Source organism: Caenorhabditis remanei, chromosome X, assembly GCF_010183535.1.
Source record: "Caenorhabditis remanei strain PX506 chromosome X, whole genome shotgun sequence".
In the NCBI taxonomy this organism is placed as follows: domain Eukaryota; kingdom Metazoa; phylum Nematoda; class Chromadorea; order Rhabditida; family Rhabditidae; genus Caenorhabditis; species Caenorhabditis remanei.
The window spans coordinates 16,096,539-16,123,875 of NC_071333.1; the positions used below are offsets into that span (position 1 = coordinate 16,096,539).

General features: G+C 39.3%; 4 protein-coding genes across 4 annotated transcripts; 2 read left to right on the top strand and 2 right to left on the bottom strand.

Annotated features, from left to right (window-relative positions):
* Positions 1 to 1,038: 1,038 nt before the first annotated feature.
* On the top strand, positions 1,039 to 11,458 carry GCK72_025232 (uncharacterized protein; the record flags this gene model as incomplete). The annotated part of the gene is made up of 13 exons (XM_003093356.2): positions 1,039 to 1,046; positions 1,097 to 1,219; positions 1,272 to 1,502; positions 5,621 to 5,698; positions 5,811 to 5,967; positions 6,894 to 7,826; positions 8,610 to 8,663; positions 8,713 to 8,774; positions 8,818 to 8,966; positions 9,011 to 9,648; positions 9,861 to 10,010; positions 10,058 to 11,043; positions 11,383 to 11,458. 13 exons carry the CDS (start codon positions 1,039 to 1,041, stop codon positions 11,456 to 11,458), a joined length of 3,645 nt encoding a protein of 1,214 aa, XP_003093404.2.
* Positions 11,459 to 16,416: 4,958 nt separating this feature from the next.
* Positions 16,417 to 17,162, top strand: GCK72_025233 (uncharacterized protein; the record flags this gene model as incomplete). The annotated part of the gene is made up of 3 exons (XM_003093338.2): positions 16,417 to 16,518; positions 16,825 to 16,939; positions 17,002 to 17,162. 3 exons carry the CDS (start codon positions 16,417 to 16,419, stop codon positions 17,160 to 17,162), a joined length of 378 nt encoding a protein of 125 aa, XP_003093386.1.
* Positions 17,163 to 19,155: 1,993 nt separating this feature from the next.
* On the bottom strand, positions 19,156 to 23,533 carry GCK72_025234 (uncharacterized protein; the record flags this gene model as incomplete). The annotated part of the gene is made up of 16 exons (XM_053736248.1): positions 19,156 to 19,332; positions 19,650 to 19,760; positions 19,806 to 19,911; positions 19,959 to 20,188; positions 20,235 to 20,371; positions 20,427 to 20,544; positions 21,167 to 21,269; positions 21,315 to 21,476; positions 21,524 to 21,597; positions 21,662 to 21,780; positions 21,833 to 21,970; positions 22,131 to 22,218; positions 22,633 to 22,861; positions 22,915 to 23,075; positions 23,219 to 23,317; positions 23,378 to 23,533. 16 exons carry the CDS (start codon positions 23,531 to 23,533, stop codon positions 19,156 to 19,158), a joined length of 2,208 nt encoding a protein of 735 aa, XP_053579814.1.
* Positions 23,534 to 24,958: 1,425 nt separating this feature from the next.
* Positions 24,959 to 26,553, bottom strand: GCK72_025235 (uncharacterized protein; the record flags this gene model as incomplete). Its single annotated transcript, XM_003093342.2, has 6 exons — positions 24,959 to 24,993; positions 25,042 to 25,171; positions 25,218 to 25,359; positions 25,407 to 25,678; positions 25,730 to 25,879; positions 26,494 to 26,553. 6 exons carry the CDS (start codon positions 26,551 to 26,553, stop codon positions 24,959 to 24,961), a joined length of 789 nt encoding a protein of 262 aa, XP_003093390.2.
* Positions 26,554 to 27,337: the final 784 nt, after the last annotated feature.

Sequence of the window (27,337 nt, forward strand, 5' to 3'; positions counted from 1 at the left end):
AGTGGGAAATAAATAAGTTCAGCATTTCCGAAATTTCTATTTCCCATTACTAAAACTATATTTTTGTAGTTGGCAACTTTTGTTATTCTAACCAGATTCATATAACTATAGGAATGCGATATCATATGATTTCAAAAAAACTGAAACTGTTTTTTCCACAATTTTTCCACAATCTGTCTTATAAAGCTCTGTACAAAAAAAGTTTAATGGTGTTGTCGAGTTGGACTTCTCACTCAACATGATATTGAGCTTACAGTAAGAGTGCTACTAAAGTTTCCAGTAGGCAACATTGGCTATTTTGCGCTGGTAACAGCAAACTGTACACATATCTGATGACAAAATGAATCATTGTTTTTGCCCTCTCTGACATTCCCAATCTTCTATTTCAATTTCCCCCTTAGCTTTTGTTTCTCTCCTTCACAAAATGTTTTTCCTAACCCCCTAACAAACAATATTTGTTCCTCCTCGTCTTCTCAACTTTTCCACATCAGAAGAAAAAAAACTATCACAAGATTCTCGTGAATTGTATCTGATATCAACTCGCGCCTCATTATGACATTTATTATCGTATTTCGATATCATATTGCCTGCTTTCTTTCCGATGCCATCAACATTTCCTCCCATCAAATTTTCTATTTTCAAAGAATTCCTCGATCCCTTTCTTTTCATTAAAATCCAGTCTTCTTTTCCCTTCTTCTTCTTCTTCGTCTTATCCAGTACATTCTTCCCTCCCATAATTTTTTTTCTTCATGTGTGTCTCTCTCCCTCTCTCCCTTATTTTTCTCTGTGTTCTTTTGCCTACACAGTGACGATGTAGGAGAGGAGAGAAAAAACGCGACCGAGAGGCAAGACACGGAGGACCGAGGAGGTTTATTGAGCGGCTACAATAGAGCGTTGGCAAACGAGAGAACACACGCGACGCAACCGGGAGGGGAGAGGGACGCGTTGCGGGCGCATCCGACTATTTTCTGAGGTTTTCTTCTCTCCCTCTCTTTCTGTGTGTACTTTCATTGATTTTTGGCTCCACACCGAGGCGACATGATGAAGTGAGGAAGATGTTTTCTTTAGATGGTGATTAGTTTACTATTGATTTCAGGAAATTCATAAAGAAAGAAATAAAGGAAGAGGAGCCAGAAGAGGATGCACATGTTTTTCAAGAAGAGGATGCACATGTTCTCGGGGATGACGAACCGGACGGAGATATGCCCGAGTTACCAAAGTGAGGAAAAATCGATTGCCAGCTAATCTCAACATGAAATTTCTGTTTCCAGAATCGCTGCCCGACAGAGAAAACCAAAATTAGTCAAAAGACGAGGCAAGACGAGGAAGCGGAAGACAAGGAAAACGAAGTCGAAAACCGGGACCACTAAGCGACGGAAAGGCACCAAAAGGCGGCGAAAAACCACAAAAACCACTCGAAAAACCACCGAAACCGGCGTAAAGATAGGGCGGATCAATCGATTTGGTCGGGAGAAAGAACCAAAGCTGCACATTCGACAAAAGTAAGTTTTGATGTTGTGTAAAATTTGTGAAAACATGAAAGCACCTGAAAACCTGAAAACCTGAAATCGTGAGGAAGTTCGCCAATATGGATGCAGTCATACCATTTGATAGAACACAAAGACCGAATCTATGATTTGTGTAACTTTAAACCTCATTGTTACGACGATCACTGTCTTAAAAGTTTCAAGAGACGACTTTGTACAACATACAACGGCAGTAAAGTCTCTTTTTCCATCTTTGTCTACGATGATGGCTTGGGCAAATTAACATCCACAAACCGCTCGGTCTTCATTTTCAGTTTGACGAGTTCGTTTTTCGTGGATGATGGTGTCTCGTAGTACCATTTCTGAAATAGATAAGCCGGAGAGAGTCATGTGGGGACATTGTTCCCCGGTCTCAATGATTCCTGGTGAACTTTGTCCGCTCTCTCTTATCAGCTTTTTGGGTATGCCGGATACTGATACTGGCTTTCTGCCCCTCATTCGATTTCCGAAATTTTTCATTTTACCTCCGAGAGGCAAATGCGATATACCGTGAGGTTGTAAATGCTCGCTTGACAACATTCGTTTCTCATTTCCGGACCTATTCACGAACATTTCTGGTCTAGACAGACGGATATTGTCCACAAATCAGTAATAAGGTTACTGATTTTTTGATAGTTTCTGCTTTTTGGAATAAAACCATTGTCGATATTCGATATGTGGAGTTCGTTCTCAACAATTGAGCAGTTTTAATAAAACTAGAAGGAAACTCAAAGGCATTGTCGATTTCTGATCGATTTCACAAGAAATCACTCTAGAAATACTAGTTTTTCTCGAAAACAGTGATTCGATCAAAAATTCTAACCATTTTACTTCCGCGAGACAGTTGTTTCACAAATGTAATAAACCGTGAAGTTGTAAATGCTCGCTTGACATTTATTTTTCATTTCCGGACCAACCCACGAACATGTTCGGTCTAGAGAAACGGATGTTAATCGTAAATCAATGAAATACTGATTTTTCGATCAATTTCTGCTTTTCGGAATGAAGCAATCACCGATATTTGATATGTCGACTTCTTTTGTCAGCAAACGAGCAGTTTCAATGAAAGAATGAAAGTGGATGGAAACTCAAAGGCGTTGTCGATTTCTAATTGAATTCTTCAACTATTCATATTTTTATCGATCATCGCGTAAAAAAATTGAGCCTATCTGTCAGATCTTTTTTACAAAAAAGCACTCTGAAGATACAATTTTCATTCGAAACCAGTGGTCTCGATCACTGAATTTTGAAAAAAATGGTTTTGACCCTGATTTCAAAGCAACGAAATGGAATCAATAATGTGTTGAGCGATGGATTGTGAGCTCATCAAGCTCTACAGGTGGTAATTTCCAGACCACCTGTTATTTATAGTTTCTGAGATTGGACGATGAGGTGATGCCACGTTTCTTCAATACTCAATTGATATCTGAAATGGATCATGTTGATAGGAACTCTCGGCTTCTTGACCGCTCCGGGGTCCGGGGAACAGAACATTTGAAGCTTGTTCTCACACCGACAGAGGCAACAGAAAATAATCTGAATTCAGAAAAATTGTTTTCAGAAGGCCAGGTTCGTCCGTGGCAAAGTTTTCTTCACGGAAAACTTATATTTTCTATTAAAAAACGATCCGTTGAAAATGTTCATTTGGTATGATCGGTTTTACAACATAAGAACTCTTTGAAATAAACTAGATGCCTCTTTATCTATAAGATGTCTGCAATATTTTGATTCTCGGGAACAAGTGGTCCTCGGCCGTATCTGAGCCATTCAACTAGCTACTCGCGTGATTAGATTGAAAATGAAGGTCGCCAAATGTTTGTGCTGAAAATGTATCAATGTCAAAGCAATAAACAAATCCGGCGATTCAACTTTTCCATCAACCTTCAAACCCCTCGAAATTGGATTTTGTTCTTCTTTTTCTAAGGAGAAGTCGTTCTAATAGGAAAGCTCATTAAAGTTTCTCTTCGATTTCTTTTCGAAGATGATTCTAACAAACATTGAATCCTTCTCAGTAGTTCGAAAGTAAGAAACGGCTTAAGCTATTTTGAAAAAAGGTTAGTCACTAGTTTCCCGGGGATAGATCTTAATATTGTAGTGCCTGGAACATTTGTTTCGGATTAGATGGAACATTCATCTGCACTATGTTCAGTTGGGAGTGTGACTCATAATTTTGGTGATTCTAAATCAAAAATGCTTATAAACGGGTAAAGTGCATGTCTTCTCAGAACGGATTTGGACTCTACCAGCTTTTTCATACCAAAATCTGACTTTTTAAATGACGCCCGTTTCCATTTGAAAATTTGTGTAGTTCATTATTCTCACTCCTGGCTCGTTGAGCTATTTTAGTCTCGTGTCGTACTATGACGCATTCCGGATAAGGGATTTCGTGTTTTTATATTCCAATGTAGTCGTTCTGAATACATCATCCTACAAATTCCCGTCAAGACAGAAGAACACTGCAATTTCAACTTTATAGCAAACGTCATCCCACGTCTTTTATTATGTCCACATCATTCTCCAGTGCACATTGTCTCTCAACTCGCACGCACTCCAAATTATTTTGAGCTCATTTGAGAAATAGTACGATAACCTCAATTTTAACTTATTAGTGAACAAATTGAGACAATTTGGCAATTTTGGTAAATTGGCTTTGTCAGTGGCTTCCTTCTGAAAAAAGTATTTTAGTCATTCTTGTTTTTGTTTTTTGATGTTTTCAAGAAAATTTTTGTGGCTACAGTAGCCTTTGCATCTGGAGTGATATTATTCTGATTATCGCTTAGTCATTGTTATTTGAATACTGCCAGACAGGCAGCGTTGCGAAGTGTTTTCATAACAGATCTGCTAGAATAACAATTATAACTCCTTCAATTATTTTCATCTCCCTTTTCGCAATACTATACGACTGAATACCCAGATGTTTTTCTTCTCTTTAACAACCATCACTCAAAATACAAAACCGGGTGTATTTCGAATTCATGGAAAGAGCCGATGGAGCCCTGGTCTCATGAAAAATCGGTTCTCGTCCGAAGTGACGTGGGAGATGAGAAAAAAGGAATAAAGGAAAGAAGTGCTCTTCAAATGAGATATCGAATAAATCAATCAAAAAATACGGCGTCCGCCGTCTCCTCTCGTCAAGCTTTTTCCCATCCATAGTGGCATATAAATTGCACTTTAAATTAGAAAGTGACGTGAATGTTACCGTATCCGGGAATCACGTCTATTGGTGGAATAGTGGAATAGAATTCCAATTTTGCGGCGACTCGCGAGGAAAATAATGGGATCCTGGAAATTGGAATACGCTTGTCTTATTGCTATAAAAAGAATGAGAAAGCTCTCTCGGATAGATTTATTTTTGGTGTCACTCTCACATGAGAAGGCTTTTGTGAATCTTGGAACGGATTTCTTGGGGTTTCCTGCATTTTTTTTGTAGTTCAATTGGTTGATGGTAAACCGCAGCGTACCACAGCGTCCGACTCGTAGCTTGCATCGAAACCAAAGTCGTGAAAAAACCATGTCGGAATGTAGGTCTTCAGATGCTTTATGTCTGTGGGCAACTACCGTTCTGGTTTGAGACTAAAATTGTGCAACGATCACAGATTCAACCCCAAAAATGCGAAAAGGAGCAAAAAATGTATAGACTACCTGCCCTGAATCCGAATTGTAATTCACTTTTGGTTTTTCTTCCCTATGAAATATAAATTGTGAAGAAAGTTACATATTGGCCTGTGCCGACTTAACTCATTATCCAGCAGTTCCCGTTTTGCTTATCTTACTAGAATATTCAACATATCATAGTCACTGCCGTAGGGAGATGAACTATTCGTACTTGCGCTCGAAATAGGCAAGTTGAGGCGTCCCGCACGTCACGAATAGTCAAAAACTGTTAAAAACTACATATACATATTCTTGAAACTTCAGAACTTGCGTCCCCAGGTATGTCTTCAGGCTCTGTAAAAGTTTGACTACTCTCCGACCAAAATTGACCGTTTTCCAAAACAACCGGAAAATGTGGGACACTCTGTTTTGAGCGCTAATTCGTACCATTCTCAAGATAATCTCATTTTTTAATACCATTATTCAAGATTACTTTTCAGTGATGATGTCATTGTGTTCGACGAGGAGCCTGAAGAACGCAAACCTACAATCGCGCCACCAGCCCCTCCAAAACCAACGTGAGAACGTTTTTTTCATTTTTTTCAACAAAAAACTTTTTCAAACTCCTCTTTTCAGATTCAAGTTTCCAAAACATTTTTTTTAACTAAAAAAGCAATATTTAATTTTCAGACCTCCCAATATCCTCGATTCCATTCTTTTCGCCCAGGAGAAGTTCATCGGTGGTGTCGATCCGAAAAAGGTAGACGTGAAGAATAAGACGCTCCCGAACGGACGAAGAAGTGTTTGGTTCGTTTTTTTTGTTCGTGTCGTCACGTTAGACTATTTTGTAGGTGACAGCAGCACAACAATGACGTTTTGTGGGGCTCCGCGCTTTTTTCCCATTTTCTCCATTCGATGAAGGATTCTCCGCTCTTCATTTCCGTCTTTTCTCCACTCCCTTTTTTCGAGGCTGTCAGCCGTGAAACACAGAAGTCTCCGCCCCTTTTTTCTCTTCGTATTCTCCTTCTTTTCATTCAAAACAACAACATATCTGCTTAGTGTGCCCACGCTCATTTCCTGTGCACCGCCGGCGGTCGGTCGCCGTGCCCTTCTCTTCGGTCGCCGCCGTCGCCGTGCCCTCCTTTCGACTCGTCGTCGTCGTCGACAGCTCCCGCCCCTCCTCTTGTCCCGGCGCACCAGAAGCGAGGCGAACTGCTGCCTCTCATCCAGTTTTTCTTCTCATTTTGGTCCCGCGCGCACACTTTCTTTCACAAAGCAGCTCACTCGGCACACTCAACATCTTAGAACTGCGTCTCCAGCGAATCTCACGTTCCTTTTCGATTCCATTCCCCCTCCGTTTTTGGTGAGCGCATGAGTGTGGACAGGCGACGTCTTCTGCCGGGAGTGAACGAGAGTCGCAGTCGAAGAGATGAGAGCATTAGAACTCTCGTTCTTCTCTTTTCTATGCTTTATGCTCTACATGTTTAATCTGCATACGGGTGTCTAAGAATTGGAGGTCTTATCCATTACTAGTATTGATCATTCATTTCTTTCTACTCTTATGATTCCTTACGTGTGAATAATATTCTAAATAGTACAAATTGCATCTCCTCTCACTCTCTATCTCTTTCATTCTAATTTTTAACCTTATTTATTATAAAGACATTGATTATTCTTATTTTCACGATCTCTTATCTTACCTCGTTTATGGCTCAATTCCTATTACTCAAACTACTTAAAAACCAAAACTGCATAAAAATAAACTGATTTCAGCGAAGAATGAGTGGACATGATCGGCCGCCACGACCACCGCCGCAGCAACCGCCACCGCCACCGCCGCCACCAGGACAATTCTTCAATCAGGGGCCAAGCAATAGTTCGTGGCCTAACCGGCGCCCTCAACAGCATCATCCATATCCACCTCAACAATGGCAGTGCCCGCAACGTCCGATGGGACCGGGATATGGCCCTCCGAATGGACCACCACAAGGACCACCACATGGACCGCCACATGGACCACCACACGGACAAAATTTTGGACCACCTCACGGACCGCCACGAGGGCCACCTCATGGACCACCACACGGACCACCACATGGACCACCTTACATGGGCCAACGAGGACCCGGGGACCCACGTATGCAAGACCCAAGAGGACCACGACCACTAATGGAAATGTATGATCCGAGCTATCACCAAGCGTACTATGATCATCATTCTCAAATGGCTCATGCACATGCTGCATATCTTGCTCATCAACAAGCCCACCCAGACCAACCTGGACCAAGTCACTATCCACCGTATGCGCCGCCGCCGCCACCGCCAAGAGCTCCTACTGACGAAGTTCCACCTCCACCGCCTCCTCCACCGCCACGAGGACCACAGGAGGTGTTAGGAGATGCATACGGAGGACCGTATGGTTATACCCCACCTCCATGGAATCCACTGAAAACGTCACCAGGAGATGGACCGGTTACGCCGCCACCACTGATCGGTCCGAGGACTCCGCCAAGTCCGTCACCGCCGCCGAGGATTGGTCCGAGAACTCCACCGGGTCCATCACCACAAACGTCGCCAGAATATATTGGACCAACTTATGAGTCACCCCCAACACATGATTCGCCACCGCAGAAAGATGAGCGTGAATCAAGGAAAAAAGAACGTCGAGCTATGCGATCGAATCGTCATCTGGACGGTAATCGAGCGGTGAGTGTAACCAAAGGCACCCCTGTAAAATCAGGGTAAAGAGAAGGGCTCTCTATTTGCATAATATAATATCTTGATAAATAAATCTTGGGTTGATGCAGTACTTTTTAAGCAGATAAGGTTATGGTAGCATAGAAAAACAATCCTAAACACTTTGTTATAAAACTTTACAGGCCAAAAAAAATTATGAAAATATTAATTCAAAAATTATGAAAATATTCAACTTATCAAAAAATATATTTCATTTCTGGATTATCGCAAAAAATGTAAAAAAGTTGTTTAATTTTGTTTAAATTATTTTTTCGAAAATCAAATTCACAAATCCATTTTTAATTTAAATTTTAAACACATTAATTTTTTTAAACAGTAGCATGATCGTTAAACATGAAAACTGACATTCTCAGAAATTAAAAAAAATTAAAATAAGAGCGAGGAATAACTTCAAAAATTATTTAATAATAATTTGTAAATTTGATTATTGAAAAAACAGTTCCTAGAAATTTGGAAAAAATCTGATTTTCAAATTTAAATTTTGGATTTTTTTGAATTGGGAAAACCTGAAAAGAGGTATTTTAATTAGAATGAAATGTTACGTATTTCCTCTGACATAAGGGGTCCTCAATTAGAACCGCACTCTGAAAATTAGTATTTTTTAACAGGATAACCACAATATGCAGCCAAAAATATGTGTACATCATGTTTAATCTGTAAACGGGAATCTTAACGAGCACTAAGAATACCTAAAAATAATGGTTTCTTTCTATTAAATCGAGTTTATTCCAGGTTCCCTACAATATTGACGAAGTCTTGCAAGGACCAGGAGAGAACAACACAACGGTAAAAATATATACTGTTAACATGGCTTTTATGAAAATCAATATTTCAGTGGGGAGTCATCGAGTACGGAAAATATGCGGAACATCTGGTCAATATACAGTTCAGAAAAATGTGAGTCTTGAAAATCTGAAAAATTCAAATTTGTTAATTTCAGACAGTTAACTCGAGAGAGTCACAAACATGTTCTCCGCCAAGTGGCATCTGCTGCAAAACACTTCCGCTTCAACAACTATGAAATTCGCGCTCATCTGATGGCTGGCCTCCGCTTTTATACAAATCGGGAGAGCAGAAACGGTCAACGACGTAAGTTACTTCACGAATAATATTCACATAAAATATATTTTCAGAGTTCATCATTCCTCTTACTGAACGCCCAGCCACACCTTTTCTATGGCTGATTGAAAACCGTATCAGCAGCATGCCACCATCTCCTGTCTATGAGCCTTCAGCTGCGGAAAGAGAAAATAATTTTCCCCCCACCAGTCCTACCTATGCCCCAGTGTCTCCTCTCCGTGGATTCGGCCCCGCTTCATTCATGGAATGGGAGGAGCGACTCATTCTATCCGAGTTCGCAACTATTGGAAGACACTTTGGACAAACTGAAACGGAATGTCCGGCTGTCTACGAAGAAGACGGAGAGCTGACGGAATGGGGAAAAGTGTTGGCTAAAATTGGAAAAGAACGCCAAAAGACCAGAATGTTCACGTACTTCCACATAGAGAGTTATGAGTGGGATGAGGGTGAGGACAGAGGAACCTTCGGACAGCCACCACAGCCACCAAAAGCAGAACAGCAAGGGCAAGCACAAGAGCAACCAGGACAAGAGCAACAGGAGCAACAAGAAGAAGGACCGTCACAACCGCCACAGCCAGAAGTTGCTATTAAAGTTGAAGTCGACGAATCCATTCCGGTAGCCGGTGACGAGGCTGAGCAGCTTGAGCTTCAACCAGGACCATCGAATGCACCGATTAAAGCAGAACCGAAGGTGATTCAGAACTGCAATTTGTTTTCCCAGCGGCATGCTATCATCATCTGAAATATCTATATATCGACTCTTTTCTGGATTCAAATTCAATTGTTATTATAGTGTTTTCAATGGCTTGTATTTCCAATTGCAGCGTTTAAAACATTAGTACTCGTAGCTAGGTCAATAATTTCCACGAAGTATGCTTCATTTCCCAATAGTTATAATTTCAGGATGATGTTGGAGAGTCAAGTGGCAGAGCTGGTGAAGAATCTACGGTGAAGAGGTTGTCGAGGGAAGAGTTGATCAACAAATGGTCGGATAATCATGATGCGAGAGATGATCCTGGTGCAGGACCATCGAATCAAGTCTTTCCTGCAAATGTAAGTCTTTTGAAAGTGAATACGCCATTTAATTAATCCGTCTTCAGAGAGATGACGATGAGGAGGCGAAAAAGGCGAAAAAGAAGAAAAAGAAAAGGAAGTCAAAGAAGAAGAAGAGACGCCGACCGCCAGCTGCCTACGCGGACCCCAAGGAATCTTCATTTACGGAAGACAACACTACATCGTCCTCGCAATCCACTTCGGGATCTTCTGAAAGTTCTTCTTCTAGCTCATCTGGAGCATCGACACCAGTTGAGCGTCAACAGGAACAGGAACCCAACGCTGCTCCCAAAATTGAGGAGATTCCGAGAGGAGATCGATCGCCTAGACCAGCCGAAAGGAGAGCAGAGAGACAACAAGGGTCACCGAGACCCAATCGTATCAACTCACCTCCGCCGGTGTCTCCAAATCGTCGTGGTGCTCGTGAATCCTCCCGGTCTTCTCAACGACCACAGCGCCAGGTCTCGAATCGTCCAATCAAAGCGCGCGAGACATCTCATTTCCCATCAATCGGACAGAATAATCCGACTGGTTGCAATTTTTTCGCGGAAAGACAGATGGAAATTCAGATGCACCTTGAACGGATCGAACGAGAAAAGATTGAGAAAGGGAATCGTGGAAAAGGCGGCCGAAAAAATATGCGAATTCCTTTCGATCAAAACCCAGGCAGAGGATTCCAAGATGGTAACGACAATGGTTTTCGAGGCGGACGTCGAGGACGAAAACGTTCTCGCTCGCGCACTCCGCCACGACATCAGTTCAATCGGCATAACAGTCCACGTGGCAGACGTCACTCCCCGAACAGATTCATTGCTCCTCCAGAAAGGAACCGAAACCGTCGTGATGATCATCATCGTGGATTCAATGGAAATAATCAGAGAGGAAATGATCGTTTCTTCCCTCATGGTGGCAATCATGGTCGCAGAAATAGTCCAGTGGGCGGTCCGCCACGAGACATCCATGATGGACACCGACGGCATAACAATGTGCGAGATGTTCCGTTGAGCGACAGAATCGCATGGCCTAATAATGAGTAAGTGTGTGGGGACCCAGATTAGTACACTGTTATGCATACTTGTCAAGGCCCGGGTACCTGGCGCCAAAGTTTAAATTTCGAAACTTTTCGATTTTTTTTGATTTTTTTTTGCGAAAATGTCAAATTTTCGACAATCATTCAGAAATTGAAGAAATTCTGAAAAATCATCAGAAGTGTTCACATTTTCGATAAAAAATTAAGAAATTTTGAGAAAAATTGGTTCATTTTTTGAAGTCGGGCCGGGTCGGGCCGGGTCGGGCCGGGTCGGGCCTTGACAAGTATGCTGATATGATGAGGGGTTTTGCCTCCGATTCTAATCACACTGGAATTTTTCAGACAGCACGATCGTCGTGCCGACCACCCAGAGCGTCGTGACCGCCCTGACCGTATTAGACAAGCTGATGGCAGATGAGCTCCTCATAGTTTTTTTTCTAATTATACTTACCTATCTTTTCATATTTTCCAGTTTTCTCCTAGCTCCTTCCCGATTTAGTCTGCTTGTAAACTCCGCCCTCCCTATTTCACAAGTCATTTCAATTGTACTTGTTTTCGGTTTAGAAACTCTCTACTTGCCGCTAGACATTCTTCTTTTCTTCAGCTACCTGTCATTAGTCCTTTTCCATTTTTTTCCACCGCCTCCCCCGTGATTCACTGATCCCCCTCGTCTCCCATTCCAAAGTTTTTGTAAATCCGCGGTAACTCTGAAAAATACTAGTTTTAACTGTTCTTATGATCTCCGAAACTTCTCCCCCCACAAAACTTGTGTTGTCCTTAACTTTCGAAAATACAAAGTAATGTATTTTTTGATGTCTCTCAAAGGAATCAAAGTTCCTTCCCCGGCGCCCACGTCCCATAAGTTTTCCAGTGTATTTTTTGTGTTGTGTCACTTCACGCAGTTGACATTGTGTGCATCAATCACACTTTTTTCTATTCTATTCCCAATTCCCTAAGTCAACCCATCTCGTTTCTTCTCGGTAATTTCATTTTGTCCCAGTCATTTTTTTTTCTTAAAGTTTCATTGATTTTGTATATCTGTGAAGATCGTATCTATATATTCATCGAAAGTATATAGTATTTGGATTCGAAATTTGAAAATCGGAAATAAACATTTCATTTTAAAGAAATGAGAATTCATTTATTTATTAGATAAACATAAGCTAAATTTCAAAAGCTAAAAAGAAAATTAAAATACATGAAATAACAAAAAAACATTAAAAATGTTCGCGGCGTAGCTACAGTATCCAAAAGAATAAAAAAAGTGTGGCAGTGTCTGAAATTTTGAAAAAAAAGGGGTTTTCAATAGATTTAGGCCTGAAAATTAGTGCATCGTATATTCATTATATTCCCAAGCTACAAATATATGAATAAAAATTAGCAATGACGTTGGCAAACCTTTTTCAGTACTTCATTTCTTGTGCTATAAAACTTTATTTTGGTAGTGTAGACTAGACCTTAGAAATGTCGGTGGCAAATTTGGCATTACTGTATTCACACACCGTGAAACCTGTAATAGAGGCGCTCCAGCTAGCGAGAGTTTGCAGCATTCTATCTTGGCTGTCTTTGAAGATATAAAACAATTTTCAACTGAAGAAATATTCTACGAATATAAAGCTATATTTTCTCAGTTTGCAACTTTTTGATAACTCCTCTGGGAACAAAGACGTACCGCTGCGAACATGTATTGCTAGGCGCGTCTCTATTACAGGTTTTACGGTAAAATTGTATGATATTTTACAAATAACTGAATCAAACTCCTAACACCTAACGTTTTCCCGTTCTTCTTCGAAAAGGCGGCATTCTTTTTCAACATTCACATCCTTTATATATATATACATATATATATATATATATTACTCCAACCCCATAATTTTTCAAGTTGCCCCTGGTGCCGCTCGGTGCTCGCCTCCATCCTGCCACAAACTCCAGCCTCGAGTCCTCTCGCGCAGCTACGGCACATACATAATCAGATATTTGTCGTAAACGTGAGAACGTTGGGAGAAGAGTGTATGCGAAGACGTCCCCCCGTCGAAGCCGTCTTCTTTTTCTTCTGCTACTCCAGTGAATGGATTTAGTGGGACAGAAAGGGGGGGGGGCTCAAGGTTCTGTTCATGTTGCTTACTCAATACGCAAATTAGGTCTCTCTTCATTCACTTCATCTTGTTTTCGTTTTCACAATCCTATTTTAACCTGTCACCGAAATTTGGATGGACATTCTTTTCCTTTTAAAGATGTAAACATATCAAACAACACTGGTGCCTAATCTTACAGGGAACATTTTCATTCTTTCCCTAACCAAACTCATTTCCCCCTCATTTCAAATTCCAGCAAAATGAAAAAAAATCCTTGTCCAATTTCTCTATCTCTAATTTGGCTTTGACGGCAACACGAAGACGAAAAAACCCGAGACCAAGGAAAAACAACTTTTTTCGTTGTCCCCTTCGCTTTTTTCCGTCTCTCTATCCGTTTCTTTCGGTCCCCCCCCCCTCAATTTGACATGCCCCCAGTCCTTTTTTCTCCATTTTCTCAGCTCTCCCCGTCACTCGTTTCCGTTGGGTTATAATTATAGAGTAAGAAGCGAGAGACATGAAAATATATTACCTGCTGTCGCATTTTGAGTGAGTGAAAGGAAACTTCTTGTGAGAAACCACTTTCCTTCGTCGTTTCCCAGAACATTTCAAGTTTGCCTTTTTGGCACCCTACAATTTTCTATTTTCCTGTTTTCCCGACACTATTCCAATTTTCACAACTTAAACTTCGTTCCGACGACGTAACACTTTTGTATAATAGGATAGGGCACTCACATTCAGTGCTGAAATCGAATACGACACTTTCCTGTCAAAATTAGACTCTTAGAATTGCACTTCCTCCTAGAGGTTAACGACTAGATTTCTTTAACGTAAGAGAAATGTGATACCAAATTTGTAGTACTCAGTAACACGCTCCTCTCGAAACAAACTAGTGCAGACCATCTCAGAAATTCTTATGTTAGTTTTTTATGTTAGTTGCAGTTGGAACTATTGTTTTTGATGTTAGATCTTGTCCATTTATTGCATTTTCACATTTTTAACACATTAGATTCTTCCCAGCAGGAAAAAAAGCTGAGAAGCGGACACAAGTTGCGTCGTCAATTTTTCTCCGCAATTTCTTTTTTGAGCGGAAATTTATCGGATTTCGGATGAGGAAGCAATGATGTATGTGAATGTCTCCCAAGTTTTCTATTTTCTTTTTTAGATAGCTTTCAAGCTGTGAAAAAATTTGGAAAAACAATGTTTTCCCTATTCTCCTTCTGAAAATTTCTATAGATATATATGTTTTGTACATCTTTCTCTTGTTTGTTCATCTTTTTTCTACTGAGTGATGTATTTTTTCCCTATTCACTAAAAATGTGAGGGAGGAGGGAAAGAATGATAAATTTATTGTGCGCTACTTGTCTCTTCAAAATTATTATTTTTCATGTGTTCCCATTCAGTTTTGAGTAGTGTTCAAATAAAATGACGTAGTGGATTTCAAATTTGAAATGAGAAAAAAAAAGACTATTTTTTAATAAAAATTTCAAAAAAAAAACAAGCAAAAAGTAGTGACAAATTGTGCACATTTTTTGAATACGGGCCGAACGTTTTGGTAGTAATTCAAAAAAAGCCGAGTTTAATTTTTTTTCTCTTTTCTGTATGTTCTAATCATGTTTTGGCTAGTGTCTAGGAAACTATTTTACAGTGATTGTAGGGATGTAACAATCTTGTTGAACGTATTCATCAGCAATACAGTAACATCAAAGACGGATCATGATTAATTAATCTTTCAGCTTGAAATTTGACAGTAGTCCAATGAAATCTCTTTTAGTTTATACTGACTTATTTAGTCCCCATTTTCTGATTTCTCAAATGATATTCGAGTCAGCTCCGAAGTAATCCACGAATAATCGAGTATAATTGTATCCTTAGCTTCGTATTTGTACATTATATCTTACAAATAATCACGAGTCCAGACAATCTCAAATTCTTCTTGTAGTCATTTTTGTCACCGTCTGAAAAGTGCAAGTCAGAATGCGTTGACGTAACATGAGAGAATTGAGGTCTATACTTTTAGTGATACTAACTTTTCATATGTGTATGAAAGAACGTAAGTATATAATTGATTCCAATAGTAAGTTCATAAGTTCTTGTAACATCACAAGTTAAGTTGACGGAGTCATGACGTGCTCCTAATGAAAAATCCACAAAGTAATACATTTCTAACTGCAAAACCAGAATCAAAAGTGTATTTTTTCTCTCTCAACTCTACATCAATCTCAAATGCCAAAATAATGACCATCTTCGGACGGGGCACGTCTCCATTTCCTATTTTCTCCCCCTTCTTTCTTCTCTTCACTTATTTATTTATCTATGGGCTCATGGCGTCAGTCAGGCGGACGAAGAGCAAAAAGCTATGACGAGAATTGAGATTCGATGTGACTTTTCCTTGAGAATTAACCAGGAGTCTCTAATAATTGCTTTGTTGTTTTGTTTTTCCTTTTTTCATTGTCCCTCCGAAAATAATGGGGATCCTGATAGAGCATGACATTCTTTACATTTTTGAGGAGATCAAAGCGTCAGAAATTTTTCTGACAGGTTTCTGATATGTTATTCTTTATTCTCAGTCCTTGTCCCAAATCAAAATTATGAAAATAGTCCGATACTTTCGACGTAATTAGCTGCAATTGAAAGTGTGCATTACAGTATGTCGGTTTGTGTTTTGCGAGTCTCTACTTATTAGGAAAATTATGTATTTTTATATTTCGAATGCAGATGCCATAACAACCAAAGCATACCATAAATTACATCGGTTACCAGGTCTTTGTTATCACTAGCAATTTCGTATTTTCCGTTTTCAAATTTTAGTCGATTGTTGGAAGATAACACTTTGATTTTTATGTTTTTTTTTTCTGATTCTACAGTACCCAAATATTCATAATTCTGTTCTAACATTCCGGAAGTTGAAGACGAAAAAAAACCTTGTTTTCCAACCGAACACAAAGAAACAGAACTAATTCCATTTTATTCTGTCATCCTCCTTTTCCGAACATCTTTCTTTATTTTGGATTATCTTCCCACCTAATCTTCCCAATTGCAAAAAAAGAACATTTTCTTCCAGATCCCGACGAAGATCAGGCGAAACCTAGTAACTTGGCTTTTCTCCCTCATTTCGTCGCGGTTCGGTTTTTGCGCTCCATTTTTGGTCCTTTCGTTTCTGTTAATCGAATTCAGTCCCTCCTTCCCCCCTCTTTCTTTCATTCATTTTGTGCTCTTCGGTTAACCGGGACTCCCACAGACACCCATTCATTTGTGTTTGCTCCATTTGCAGTCCCGCCAGTCATTCGTCTCATCAGTCATCATGATGCACATTCATCGAAACGACCTTTTGACGATTGAGAGCACTTCCGCCTCAAAACCAAGTCTTCTGTCATCGTTCTGGAGCATCAACGTCCAAGTTCAGGTAAAAACACGAGAACTAGTAAGACTGACTCAAAAAGTGGTACAGTAAGCCAAAAACCATTTCCTTTCGTTTTCTTTCACTTTTCCATGTTTTGTGATATCATTGTTGACAAAAAGTTGTGGCGGCCGACAAACAACAAACAGCCACACACGCTCCCCTCCTATACTGATCACCACCCCAATGTTCATAAGCATCGGTGGTTCAGTGGTAGAATGCTCGCCTGCCACGCGGGCGGCCCGGGTTCGATTCCCGGTCGATGCAATTCTTTTTTGATTTTTTCAATTTTTTCATTAAGCCGTTTTTCAGAACAATGAGCGTCTCGATCTCGATCCAAAGACTTGCTCTCAATTCTCGTTGCCAGAGGTTGCTCAGAACGACTGTCAAATGGACACAACTCAGCGTCTTACTCGCAGTCTTTCAGGTAAATTGAGAAAATATTGAGCCTTCCCCTAGATTTTAAACATATAACCTTTAAAATTTCAGTCACCGAGCTCTCCACCAAGTACGAGACTCCATCATCATCTGCGGAACTGCCAGCAAACTTCATGACAGAACAAGGCAAGCCACAACCACCACCGTCAGCAAAGGAAGCTGCCTCATGCCGAGTCGCTGATTGGCTCACTAATCTCGACATTAATAAGTAATCTGAGAGCACTAATCGCATCTAACGCCTTCTTCTCCTTTATGTTGACGCCAGAAACAACACACGTCTTGCTGTACTTCTCAAATTGAACACCCACACAAAAATTACTCCGTTTTCTTCTCTTCTTTGTTCAGAACGATCTCTTAGATATTTGTTTCTGTTTCCCCACGGGAAAATTAACCAACTATTGTCGTAAATAAACTCATATCTTTATTACGTAAGAAATGTTTAAAAAAATGACACAAAATGAATAGATTCAGGAAGATATGGCATAACATACCAAACAACTTACTTACATGGAATGTATTTTGACTGCTACCCCTAAAGTACTGATTTTTTTCGCTCTTTCGATAAGTTTTCTCTAGACAAAATGGCCCATAAAGGCTTTTCCTGTGACGTGACCTCGTTTTTGAGAAATTGAGATTTTTCAAAAAATGCAATTTTTTCGAAAAAAAAAAAAAAAAAGATTACTTATGCACATAATTGTAGCAAATTTCATGTTGTTTTTGACAAAAATATGACACTCATGAAAAAATAATTTTTTGATCCTGAAAAAGGTAAAAATGTGACACCCTCCAAAAAAAAATTTTTTTTTTCGAGGTCGGCAGAGGTGACATACATATGATAAGAAAGTACAACTTATGTGGATTATTTTTTCATATAGCAACATAGTCGCTTCCAGTTGAAAATTAAGGAAAAAATTGCTGTGAAAATTTTCATTTTTCAAAAAAATGTGACATGTCGGAAATAAGTTCGAATTTCTAATATTGTCAACGCTCCTAATCAAATTCAATAAAAATAACAATTTTCAGATTATGTTTCACTATTTTCAGAAAAGAAAGTACATCCCTGTTAACTTCTCTTGTCATAACACTCGCTCAAAACTTGCAAGTTTTCTGATGTGGTGGAAATTCAATTGCTCATAACTCCTCTAAAACTGAAGTTTTCTAAAAACATCCCAAATATGATTTTCAAAATTCAATAATTTTTTGAGATGCTCTGTTTTTTTGAGCCTGTTTCCATTAGTTTCAGTGGAGTTATAAGCTGTTGAACTTTTTTCACATGAGAAAAATTGCAATCTTTGAACGAGTGTTATGACAAGAGAAGTTAACACGGATGTGAATCATTGTTCGAAAATGGTGGAACATAATCTGAAAATTGTTATTTTTATTGAATTTGATTAGGAGCTTGGACAATATTAGAAATTCGAACTTATTTCCGACATGTCACATTTTTTTGAAAAATGAAAATTTTCACAGCAATTTTTCTTTAATTTTCAACTGGAAGCGATTATAGTGCTATATGAAAAAATAATCCACATAAGTTGTACTTTCTTATCATATGTATGTCACCTCTGCCGACCTCGAAAAAAAACATTTTTTTTTGGAGGGTGTCACATTTTTACCTTTTTCAGGATCAAAAAATTATTTTTTCATGAGTTTCATACTTTTGTCAAATACTACATAAAATTTCCTACAATTATGTGCAAAGCCTATTTTTTGAACAATCCGGTAAAATAATGAAAAAAATTAATGAAAAAAATTTTTCGAAAAAATTGCATTTTTTGAAAAATCTCAATTTCTCAAAAACGAGGTCACGTCACAGGAAAAGCCTCTATGAGCCATTTTGTCTAGAGAAAACTTATTGAATGAGCGAAAAAAATCAGTACTTTAGGGGTAGCATTCAAAATACATTCCATGTTAGTGATCTTATCCTAGCACAAGAAAAAAAGTTTTACATGACAGTTAGCATAATTTACAGAATTACAGAAAAACTGACCAGAATTAATACGACCACTTTCCAGTACATGTATTGTTTAGAGGGGGAAAGACACATGAAAGTTACAGTAATCGGGAGGGAATGAAAGTCAAAGACGATTAACAATGAAAAATGAAGGAAAATTAAGGAAAATGATAGAAAAAAATGACGTGAGTAGTGATGTAATACAAAGTAATACAAGCTTTACAATTTTTACAGTTGATTTTTTTAAAATATTAGAAAACTCTAATAGTGTTCCTCACCACAAACATCAGGTCATCATCGATGACATTGATTGCGGTGAAGGAGAAAAAAATCGCGAATGCAGATGAGAGGTGCCAAATGTCGTGGTTGTCATAGAAGTTCAGGAATATGCAGGGCTTATTGAGTTCTCGGGATATTGCAGGCATTTTCTGAAATATAATAATTGGTTTTTAGTTTTTTTTCGGTGTTCTGTTTTTAGAGGTCAAATATCTGTTTTCGAAAACAGTACTGAAGTTGGAACACGTCAATTTTTAACCTTGTCTAGATAAGACACGAATAAATTACTGGTGTCTAAATTCTGAGAATGATTTCATGTTTGAATTAACTACTAGAACTATAAACTACTATAAATATTTCATCATGCATAACGATTTTCAAGAATTATTCAACACCGGTAATCTTGTTTCTATCATAATTCACTATGCTAGATTATTGGATTACAAAAATCATGTTGCAAAAAACTCACACTCCAATCCGAAACTCGTTGATTGAACAGAATTCCGGCACATGTCCATGAGATAACTGCGGCAAAAAGGAGAGCCAGCGCTCTTTTTGGAATCTTCTCTCGGTAGATCATCTGGAATCACATGATGTCCGACATTCATCACTTATTTTTTCTTACCTTCATCAAAATGTAATAAATGATGTAGATGAACAGGTTCCCAATGAACGGTATGAGAAGGAACGAGAGAAAATCCTTGGGGTGAGCTTCAAGTCCGTAAACAACTCTGAAAAAACAAGTTTGAACACTTGAATCTTTTGGAAATCAACTCACACTGCAGTATTTACTATGTTTAACATCAGAATCACAAAGAAACGTGCTTTATAGGCTGGCATGATGCATGACAACCGTCTCGAGGAGGCCCAAGCCATGCGGACAGAGTTTCGAAGCTCCCGGATGTTGAGGGTCCAGATTCCTTTGAAATAAAACTCCAAGCTAATCAGCATCATTGATCCAATATAGATGATAGAGAACATAATCCAGAAAATCATGTTGTGAACATACTGAAAAAATCAATGTTTGTCTTGTTTAGCTAGGTTTAAGGCTTACCACTCCCGCAATAGCCGCCATGAGGAATATCCCGAGAAATCCAAATGCGTGGTAGGCGCTAACAACCATATCCGGATGACGAAGCGACCAGATTTTCAGCTTGCCGAGCATTCCAATGACGTACATCAAAGCAGTGTCTGAAAAAAGAAAAATGGTAATTATTATGAGGATTGAGATAACTAAAAAACTTACCAAACTGATAATTGATGTTATTCGGGCAGACGTGGTATGTTGCAGATGAGATCCCTTCCATGATGACAGCCAATCCGATTGCAGTCATAAGTCCACTGTGTTGAGGAAGTCCGTATCTCTGGAATAAGGAATGTTGTTGGTGAAAGGAGAAGTGGTGCGCGAGATCTGAGAATCTTGGCGCAATTTTTTATTTTTTCAAACAAAACTCTTTTGATTGTGGTAAAATGTGCGATGAAAATAACTTTAGGTCAAGTTTAAGTATTGTGTCGTACCAATAAGTAATTCTAGCATTATAGCGAAGTTTAGACATATTTTTTCATATCAGCCAAGCTTCCAAGTAAAGTGACTCCGATTCCTCACAATTTTCAAAACACCGGGAGTTTTCGCTTTTAAATGTAAAATGTCGCTGTTTAATTCATGGGTAATACGACCAATAATTGCTTAGGAAACAGAAAGTGGATGAATTTCAACTCTAAATTTAAAAAACAAAACTGAAAATTGAATATCATGAGTGAATTTTTTTGTAACAGGTGAAATGCGCTTTGGAAGTCAATTAAAAAAAAACATCAATTGTTGCAGATTCAGATAACTTTTGAGTAAACTTTTGTGGTTTTCTTACATTTCGCAAATGTTTTGTCTGTTGCGAGAGGTTTTGCTTGTTTTAAGTGACCGACTATCGCTCATCTAGACGTACTGTTCAACCTTTTTCTCAAAGCATTTATAATAATATGAAAACTCACTTCAGCTAGCGCTGGTTGTACTGCAAACAGTCGTCGGAAACTCCTCTCACGACAATAGTTCATCACAATAATCAATAATCCAAAATACACGTATCCACCATTACTGAAATCATGAAGCCATTAGTTTTTCCAAATGAATAAATCTCACCTAACAACATTATTAAAAGCCACGAAATACCAGAGAGGTCTCGCGCACTGGAAGTTGAACGTGCATTCGTCCAAGTCACCAGACTGTCGAAGACTTCCTGCTTTACTGATGATCAGCTGGAGGACTGTGATATTGTAGAAGATTCCGATGATGGCGAGAGCACTGTAATAGGTTTATAAGCAAAAAAAATTAGTATCCATCGAACTCACATTTTATATACATCATACTTCTGTTCTCGTAGCTCATATGGAGTCATTGATAGGTCTGCGACAGTGAGGCTCGCCTGAAATCGTATTTGTTTGAAATCCGTCACAATTTTTCAATGTGTCCGGTAGGAAATAGCTTACCTTTGCTCTCACGACCATCATATCTTTGCAATCCGTAAGCAGATCGTAGTCCTTCAAGTCATCATCCTCTGACATTCGCTTGAAATCGTAGAAATCTCTAATCCGCTCTTCTTGTGCATCTGGAATGTTGGAATATTTGAATTCAGGTTATTTTTCAGCTATTCAACTCACCATCCTCCAAATGGGTGTACGCTCTTGACAAAAATCTTCGTTCCCAAATCCCGTCGAAGTAGTGGTAGACGAAAACCACGATAGTGACCAGCAGAAGGACACAAGCCCAGAAGACAATTGGAATTGTGTAGTCGAAAACTGTAAATGAATACTTTTTGCAGTTTTAGTAAACAGAACACGACTCACTTTTCATTGAGGATTCGATTGTTACATTGAAAGCTTTCATTCGGAGTGGGAATTTGGTCGGGCCGGAAATTTGACTCATTTTTCGATTTTTTAAAAGGAATCGGTGACTCACGGTTAGGTTTGATGCTCATAATCTCCGAACACAAGTCGTCGTTGGTGTTGACCACAAAAACTACGTAGAAACTGGACATCCGGGACTTCTGAAAGAGAATACTAGTGAATCCGGATGATTTTTGCAGATTTTTCAACTGGGCTGAAACGGGATGATACGATCCGGCGCGTAATTCGCTTAGAACTGAGTTTTATGAGTTGAAAAATATACCCAAATGTATATCTCAGCGATATCTATGGCGAGATCTACTACAAGCTGGATGGCTAATCGTTAACGGGCTAGAGTGGTGTTTTTCGCCATTGTTGCGTTTTTTGGCACTTTTCTCGCCCGATGGTATACTAACAATTTGCCATCCGGCCTGTAGTAAGTCAAAGCCAAAGATCTCGCTGTGAACTACATTTTGATATATTCTTCAGCTTAGAAAACTCTGTTAGAAGCGACTTAGTCCCGGCCGTCAGCCCGTTTCGGCCCGGGTATGGATTTTTGATTTTTTTCAATTTACCTCAACAGGAATAGTTGCCGATGTCGTCATTGTCTGATGTAGTCCCATCGAATTCACGTTGTCCGGTAGGTCAAACACTGGACACCCGATTTTTTGCACTGAAACCGTCATGCACGTTGTGGAGTTTGAATCGACGTGAACGGCGACTGAATCTACATCATCCGGAATATCATAACGTAGGTACACCGGTTCAGACGCACTTGCTGTCACTAGTCGCTTCCCATTATTGCTGAAATTAAAGGAAAAGATAAGATTTGAGCACTGGCGTCCGGGTAAACTCACTACAAAAAAAAATTCTTGACAAGTTCTGCACGGAAGTTGTAACGGACCGGCTGAGCACTTGTAACTTCCACTGTGAACGCTTCTCCTTCTTTATACTCGGTAAACGGGCATAGTGTCCGGGCGACTTGGCTATATTCGTAGTTGTCGACAATCAGGGGTACCTGGAAACATCCATACTTAACTGAGAGAGTCTTGCGGCTGATGTTCCATCAGTTTAGGAGCTTTAGATACAGATTTTACCACAAAATTCAGTAGATTTCAGACGGAACCACATTTTTCAAACTTTTCAACCAAAAATACTCACTTGTAAGCTCAATACAGCCAGTTTCTCTCGAAAGACCGCTAGTAGAGGGTTGTGCTCGGTGCTTTCGTTGCAACTCATGATTATCCTTGCCACTGAGTACTGAAAACGAGTATTTTCAATTTATTTCTCGCTGAATTCTCTCAATTTTGAAAAACGTACCTTTTCTTCAACTTTGAATCGAAATATAGTCAGCGACATGTTCTTTCCAGTTTCTTTTCCGTACATCACATCCCATTTTGCCGGTATTACTTGAGGTAATTGACTTTTGACGACCTCCAAGAAAATCAATAAAAATATGCACTGTGTCGCTTTCATTTTTCCTGAAAGCTAGTAAAGTTTGGGATGAAAAGATGAAGAATACGATAAAAAAAAATCTGACGACGAAAAAATCACAAAATTTCATCAAGAAGCATCTGATTTCGTGGTTTTTCAGAGAAAATAAATAATATTCTTATTGGAGCGCATTTGCTGTACCCGTCAGAAGGGGCCAGTAGGCATATGTATGTGCGAGTAAATGCAGGTCAGATGGGAGGGAAAACGGTGTACGCGCGCTCAACGACATCTCCACGTTGAAGGAGATTAGGAATCTGCTTTATACTGGGACAGAGATTGAGAGAGAGCGATACAACTGTACGGTCGAAGAATAGAAAATGTGCTAATTGCAATGTAAATATTGAATTGCAACACTTATAAGGAAGAAAAATTTGATTAAAGTGGCATTCCGTTTACAGATAAAAATTTAAACAATGATGCACACATAACGAAAATTTCGTGACGTGTGCATGAGAGACTAATTATCAATAAAGCGGAAGGAAGTTTTAAAATATAAAAATCATGTGAAACATGTAGTCTAATACATTTGTACTCAAAAATCAAAATTTTCGAAGATAATTGGATCACAAGTGTACCCAGCCTGCTTCTTTGGAACGTGGTGTTGGTTTTTGCCGCCTCGATCATATTTGATGACATAATGTGGAACTATGAAAACTTTCACGTGTGAAACTGGTTTTCAGTTGAGAGATTTACACTTTGAGTCAGATGTTTAGAAGGGAAGTTACGGCATGGTCAGTTTTCTAGTGTTATGTTGCAGATTGAACCTAAAGTCACTTGTTTTGAGGTTCTTATTTTTCAAGTGACATGTATTTGTACCATAAGTGAGGGTGTAAAACGTTATAACCTCATTTTTGGAAAATTGAAAAGGTTGGAGGTTTTTCCACAATACAAGCTGAAATACTAAAAGGAAACATTTCTTGAACTGTTTATAATGTCTTTTTTTGAAAATCTTACTATCTGGACATCCTTGAAAACAATTTTGACAGTTTTTGCTAATTGGTTTCATTTTTTGACGTGTTCTCTGATAATCATATTTTTCTGTTCCTTACCACTTTCAATGTTTTAACAAGTGTCACGAATCATATGTCTCCTCATGTTGTCTGTTATTTTTAGTATTGCGATCACTGATCCTTTCTCCACTTGTCCACCCACATCTCACCTATCACTTATCACCAGACACTTCCTGCTCAAATTTCTCAGAACCACAAAACACAACAATTGACCATCAAGAATTTATTTGCGCACACGTTATCGGTTATAAGATGTCCGGGACCCATTAATGAAAGAAAATGAAAAACTTTACAAGCTACAGAATAAATGTTAGCGCATAGAGTTAGGTTTGATGACGTTGATTTGGATGATGATGTTGGCGATGTGCATGAGGAAGTTGGGCAGCAGCTATCCAGCTTACTCCTCCTCCTCCTTCTCTCCCTCTTCTTCCTCTGAAAATTATAAATTAGTATTAAGATACAAAAGATGGTCAAACCAACCGGCTTCTGGATCAGCGGCCTCTGGCTCTTCGGCCACTGGCTCTGGCTCTGCGGCGGCAGCTGGAGCAGCCTCCTCTGTCTTGGCCTCCTTGTTCTTCTTGGACCAGTCTGGCTTGTCGTCCTTCTTCTTCTGAAAAGTGAAGTGTTAGGAAGGTTAAAACTAATTATGAACGTACGACGTTGGTGATGGCTTCCATGACGTCTTTCTTGACAATTTTGAGGTTGGAACGGAAATCTTCTTTGGCTCCGGCTTTGGTTTCGGCGCTCTTCTTGAACTTGTTGTCGTACTTTGACACCTTCTTGAGGGATGGCTTGACGCTGAAATCAGATTGGAATGAGAATCAGAACTATATCTAGAAACTCACAATTTTCCGCGGAGATCATTGACTTCAATGGTGAGGGAGTTGATTTCAGATTCGGTTTGGGAGACGACGTAGTTGATGTCGTACTTCTCCTCCTCGAGCTGGGTGAGACGAGACCAAAGGTCGTTGTAGATCTTCTCGAGTTGTTCCTTATCTTCAATGGAGTCAACATTTGGAAGTGGGACAGTTCTGTCGGCAAGAGCCTTCTGTCTCTCTTGCTCCTTGAGCAATTGCTGTCTCTTGAGATCTTCGGCAGCCTTGACCATCAACAGCTTCTGAAATTCGAGAATTGTTAGTAAACTAAAACGGATTACAGTTTAACTTACACGGAGCTTCTTCTTACGCTCTGGTGTCAAGAATCCCTTCTTGGCCTTCTTCTTGTTTCCGGCCTCTTCGAGACGCTTGCGCACCTCGGCCTTCTTGGCCTCGCGCTCGGCGGCTTTACGTTGTGCGTCCTCTCCGGCTTCCTCACTCATCTGAAAATAAAAACTGAGTACCAGAAAAATTATGGTAGAAAAATAGGAAGAAAAGAGAATCGATAAAACTAAAAAGTGATAAAACGAGGTTGGGACCTGTTGTTGGACCTGACACTCTTCTAATTTGAAGTATGGAGTCGCCTGCTGCCAACGAATGTCACAACTGATGTGTATGAAGAGAATCGCTCGAGGTGGCAACAGCCGCCCCGTATCCCGCCTCCCTATTCTGAATCTTTGGGTCTCTCTGACGATTCCCACACAGATAGCTGCTCTTTTCAACCGTCGACCGCGTGTTGTAATGATTCTTCCTACCAATTGCGTTGGCCGAGATTGATAGAATACAGAGGAGAGATAGAGAGTGTGGGGAAAAGTGGCGAAAGAAAAATTGAAAAGATCTCCGGAACGCAACAAGAAGATATTGGCTTCAGATGATGGGGACCCGGCGGCGGCAACGGGTCAAGTTATGAGCAATTCGGTGAATGGGCGCTGGAGAGAAAAAAATTTATGGTGTCGCACCGAATTCAAAAAAATGAGGGTTCGAAAATCAAAATCGTACATATTACAAATTTTTATGCTGATATACACTCAAAAAGTTAATACAATTTCAAACTAACCGCTTTATCAACTGTTTCACTGAGTTCATCTACTCGACTGCTTTTCTGAAGTGCTGACATCTTGGTATCTGAAAAAAATCGATTCTTATGGTGCATGCAATATTATGTAATCTCCATATGTCACATTTCCGGTTTCTTAATCACGTAAGCGAGGAAGGTCAAAAAACAAGAGCTCATCATTTCAACTCGATAGTTTTTTTTGACAAGTTGACAGAAATGATGTGTGAATAAATACAACTAAATTGTCACGGCGGTCGACGAGACCCTGAAATTTGATATCTGTGAAGATAAGCGTTAAAAATGTTGAGAGATGTGGGCAGATGTTTGAGATTTGTGATATGTGGAAAAAAACAGAGATAGGGTTTATGGGTGGCAGAATATTTCGATTCTGAACTCGTATTTGATTATGGTTTTGTGAGGATTGAAGTTTACTGTAAATTTTTGAGCTCGGATATACTGGCTCGTTTCTTTATTATATGTTTATAATTCTACCTTTTTTTAAAATCAAATTTCCAAATGAATATTGCAGAAACTACAATGTTGATATACAGTACCGGACAAAAACAAACCGTATTTCCCTTTTTCAGTTGAAAATGCCTAATTTTGAAAGTGTTTCATGGTAAAACTAACTGTCCCACCAAATGAAATTTATATGAATTGTAGAGATCAGTAGTAGAACTGCTTTTTTTGTAATTGACAATTTTTTGTACGGACGCTATCTAGCAAGTTACATACCGAAAAAGTAATTTTTCCTTTAAATCTACCCATTTCAGAGCAGAAAAGTGCAATTTTTTAGCTGTCAACTCAAAATTCCTACAAGGAAGTGTCCGTACAGAAAAGTTGA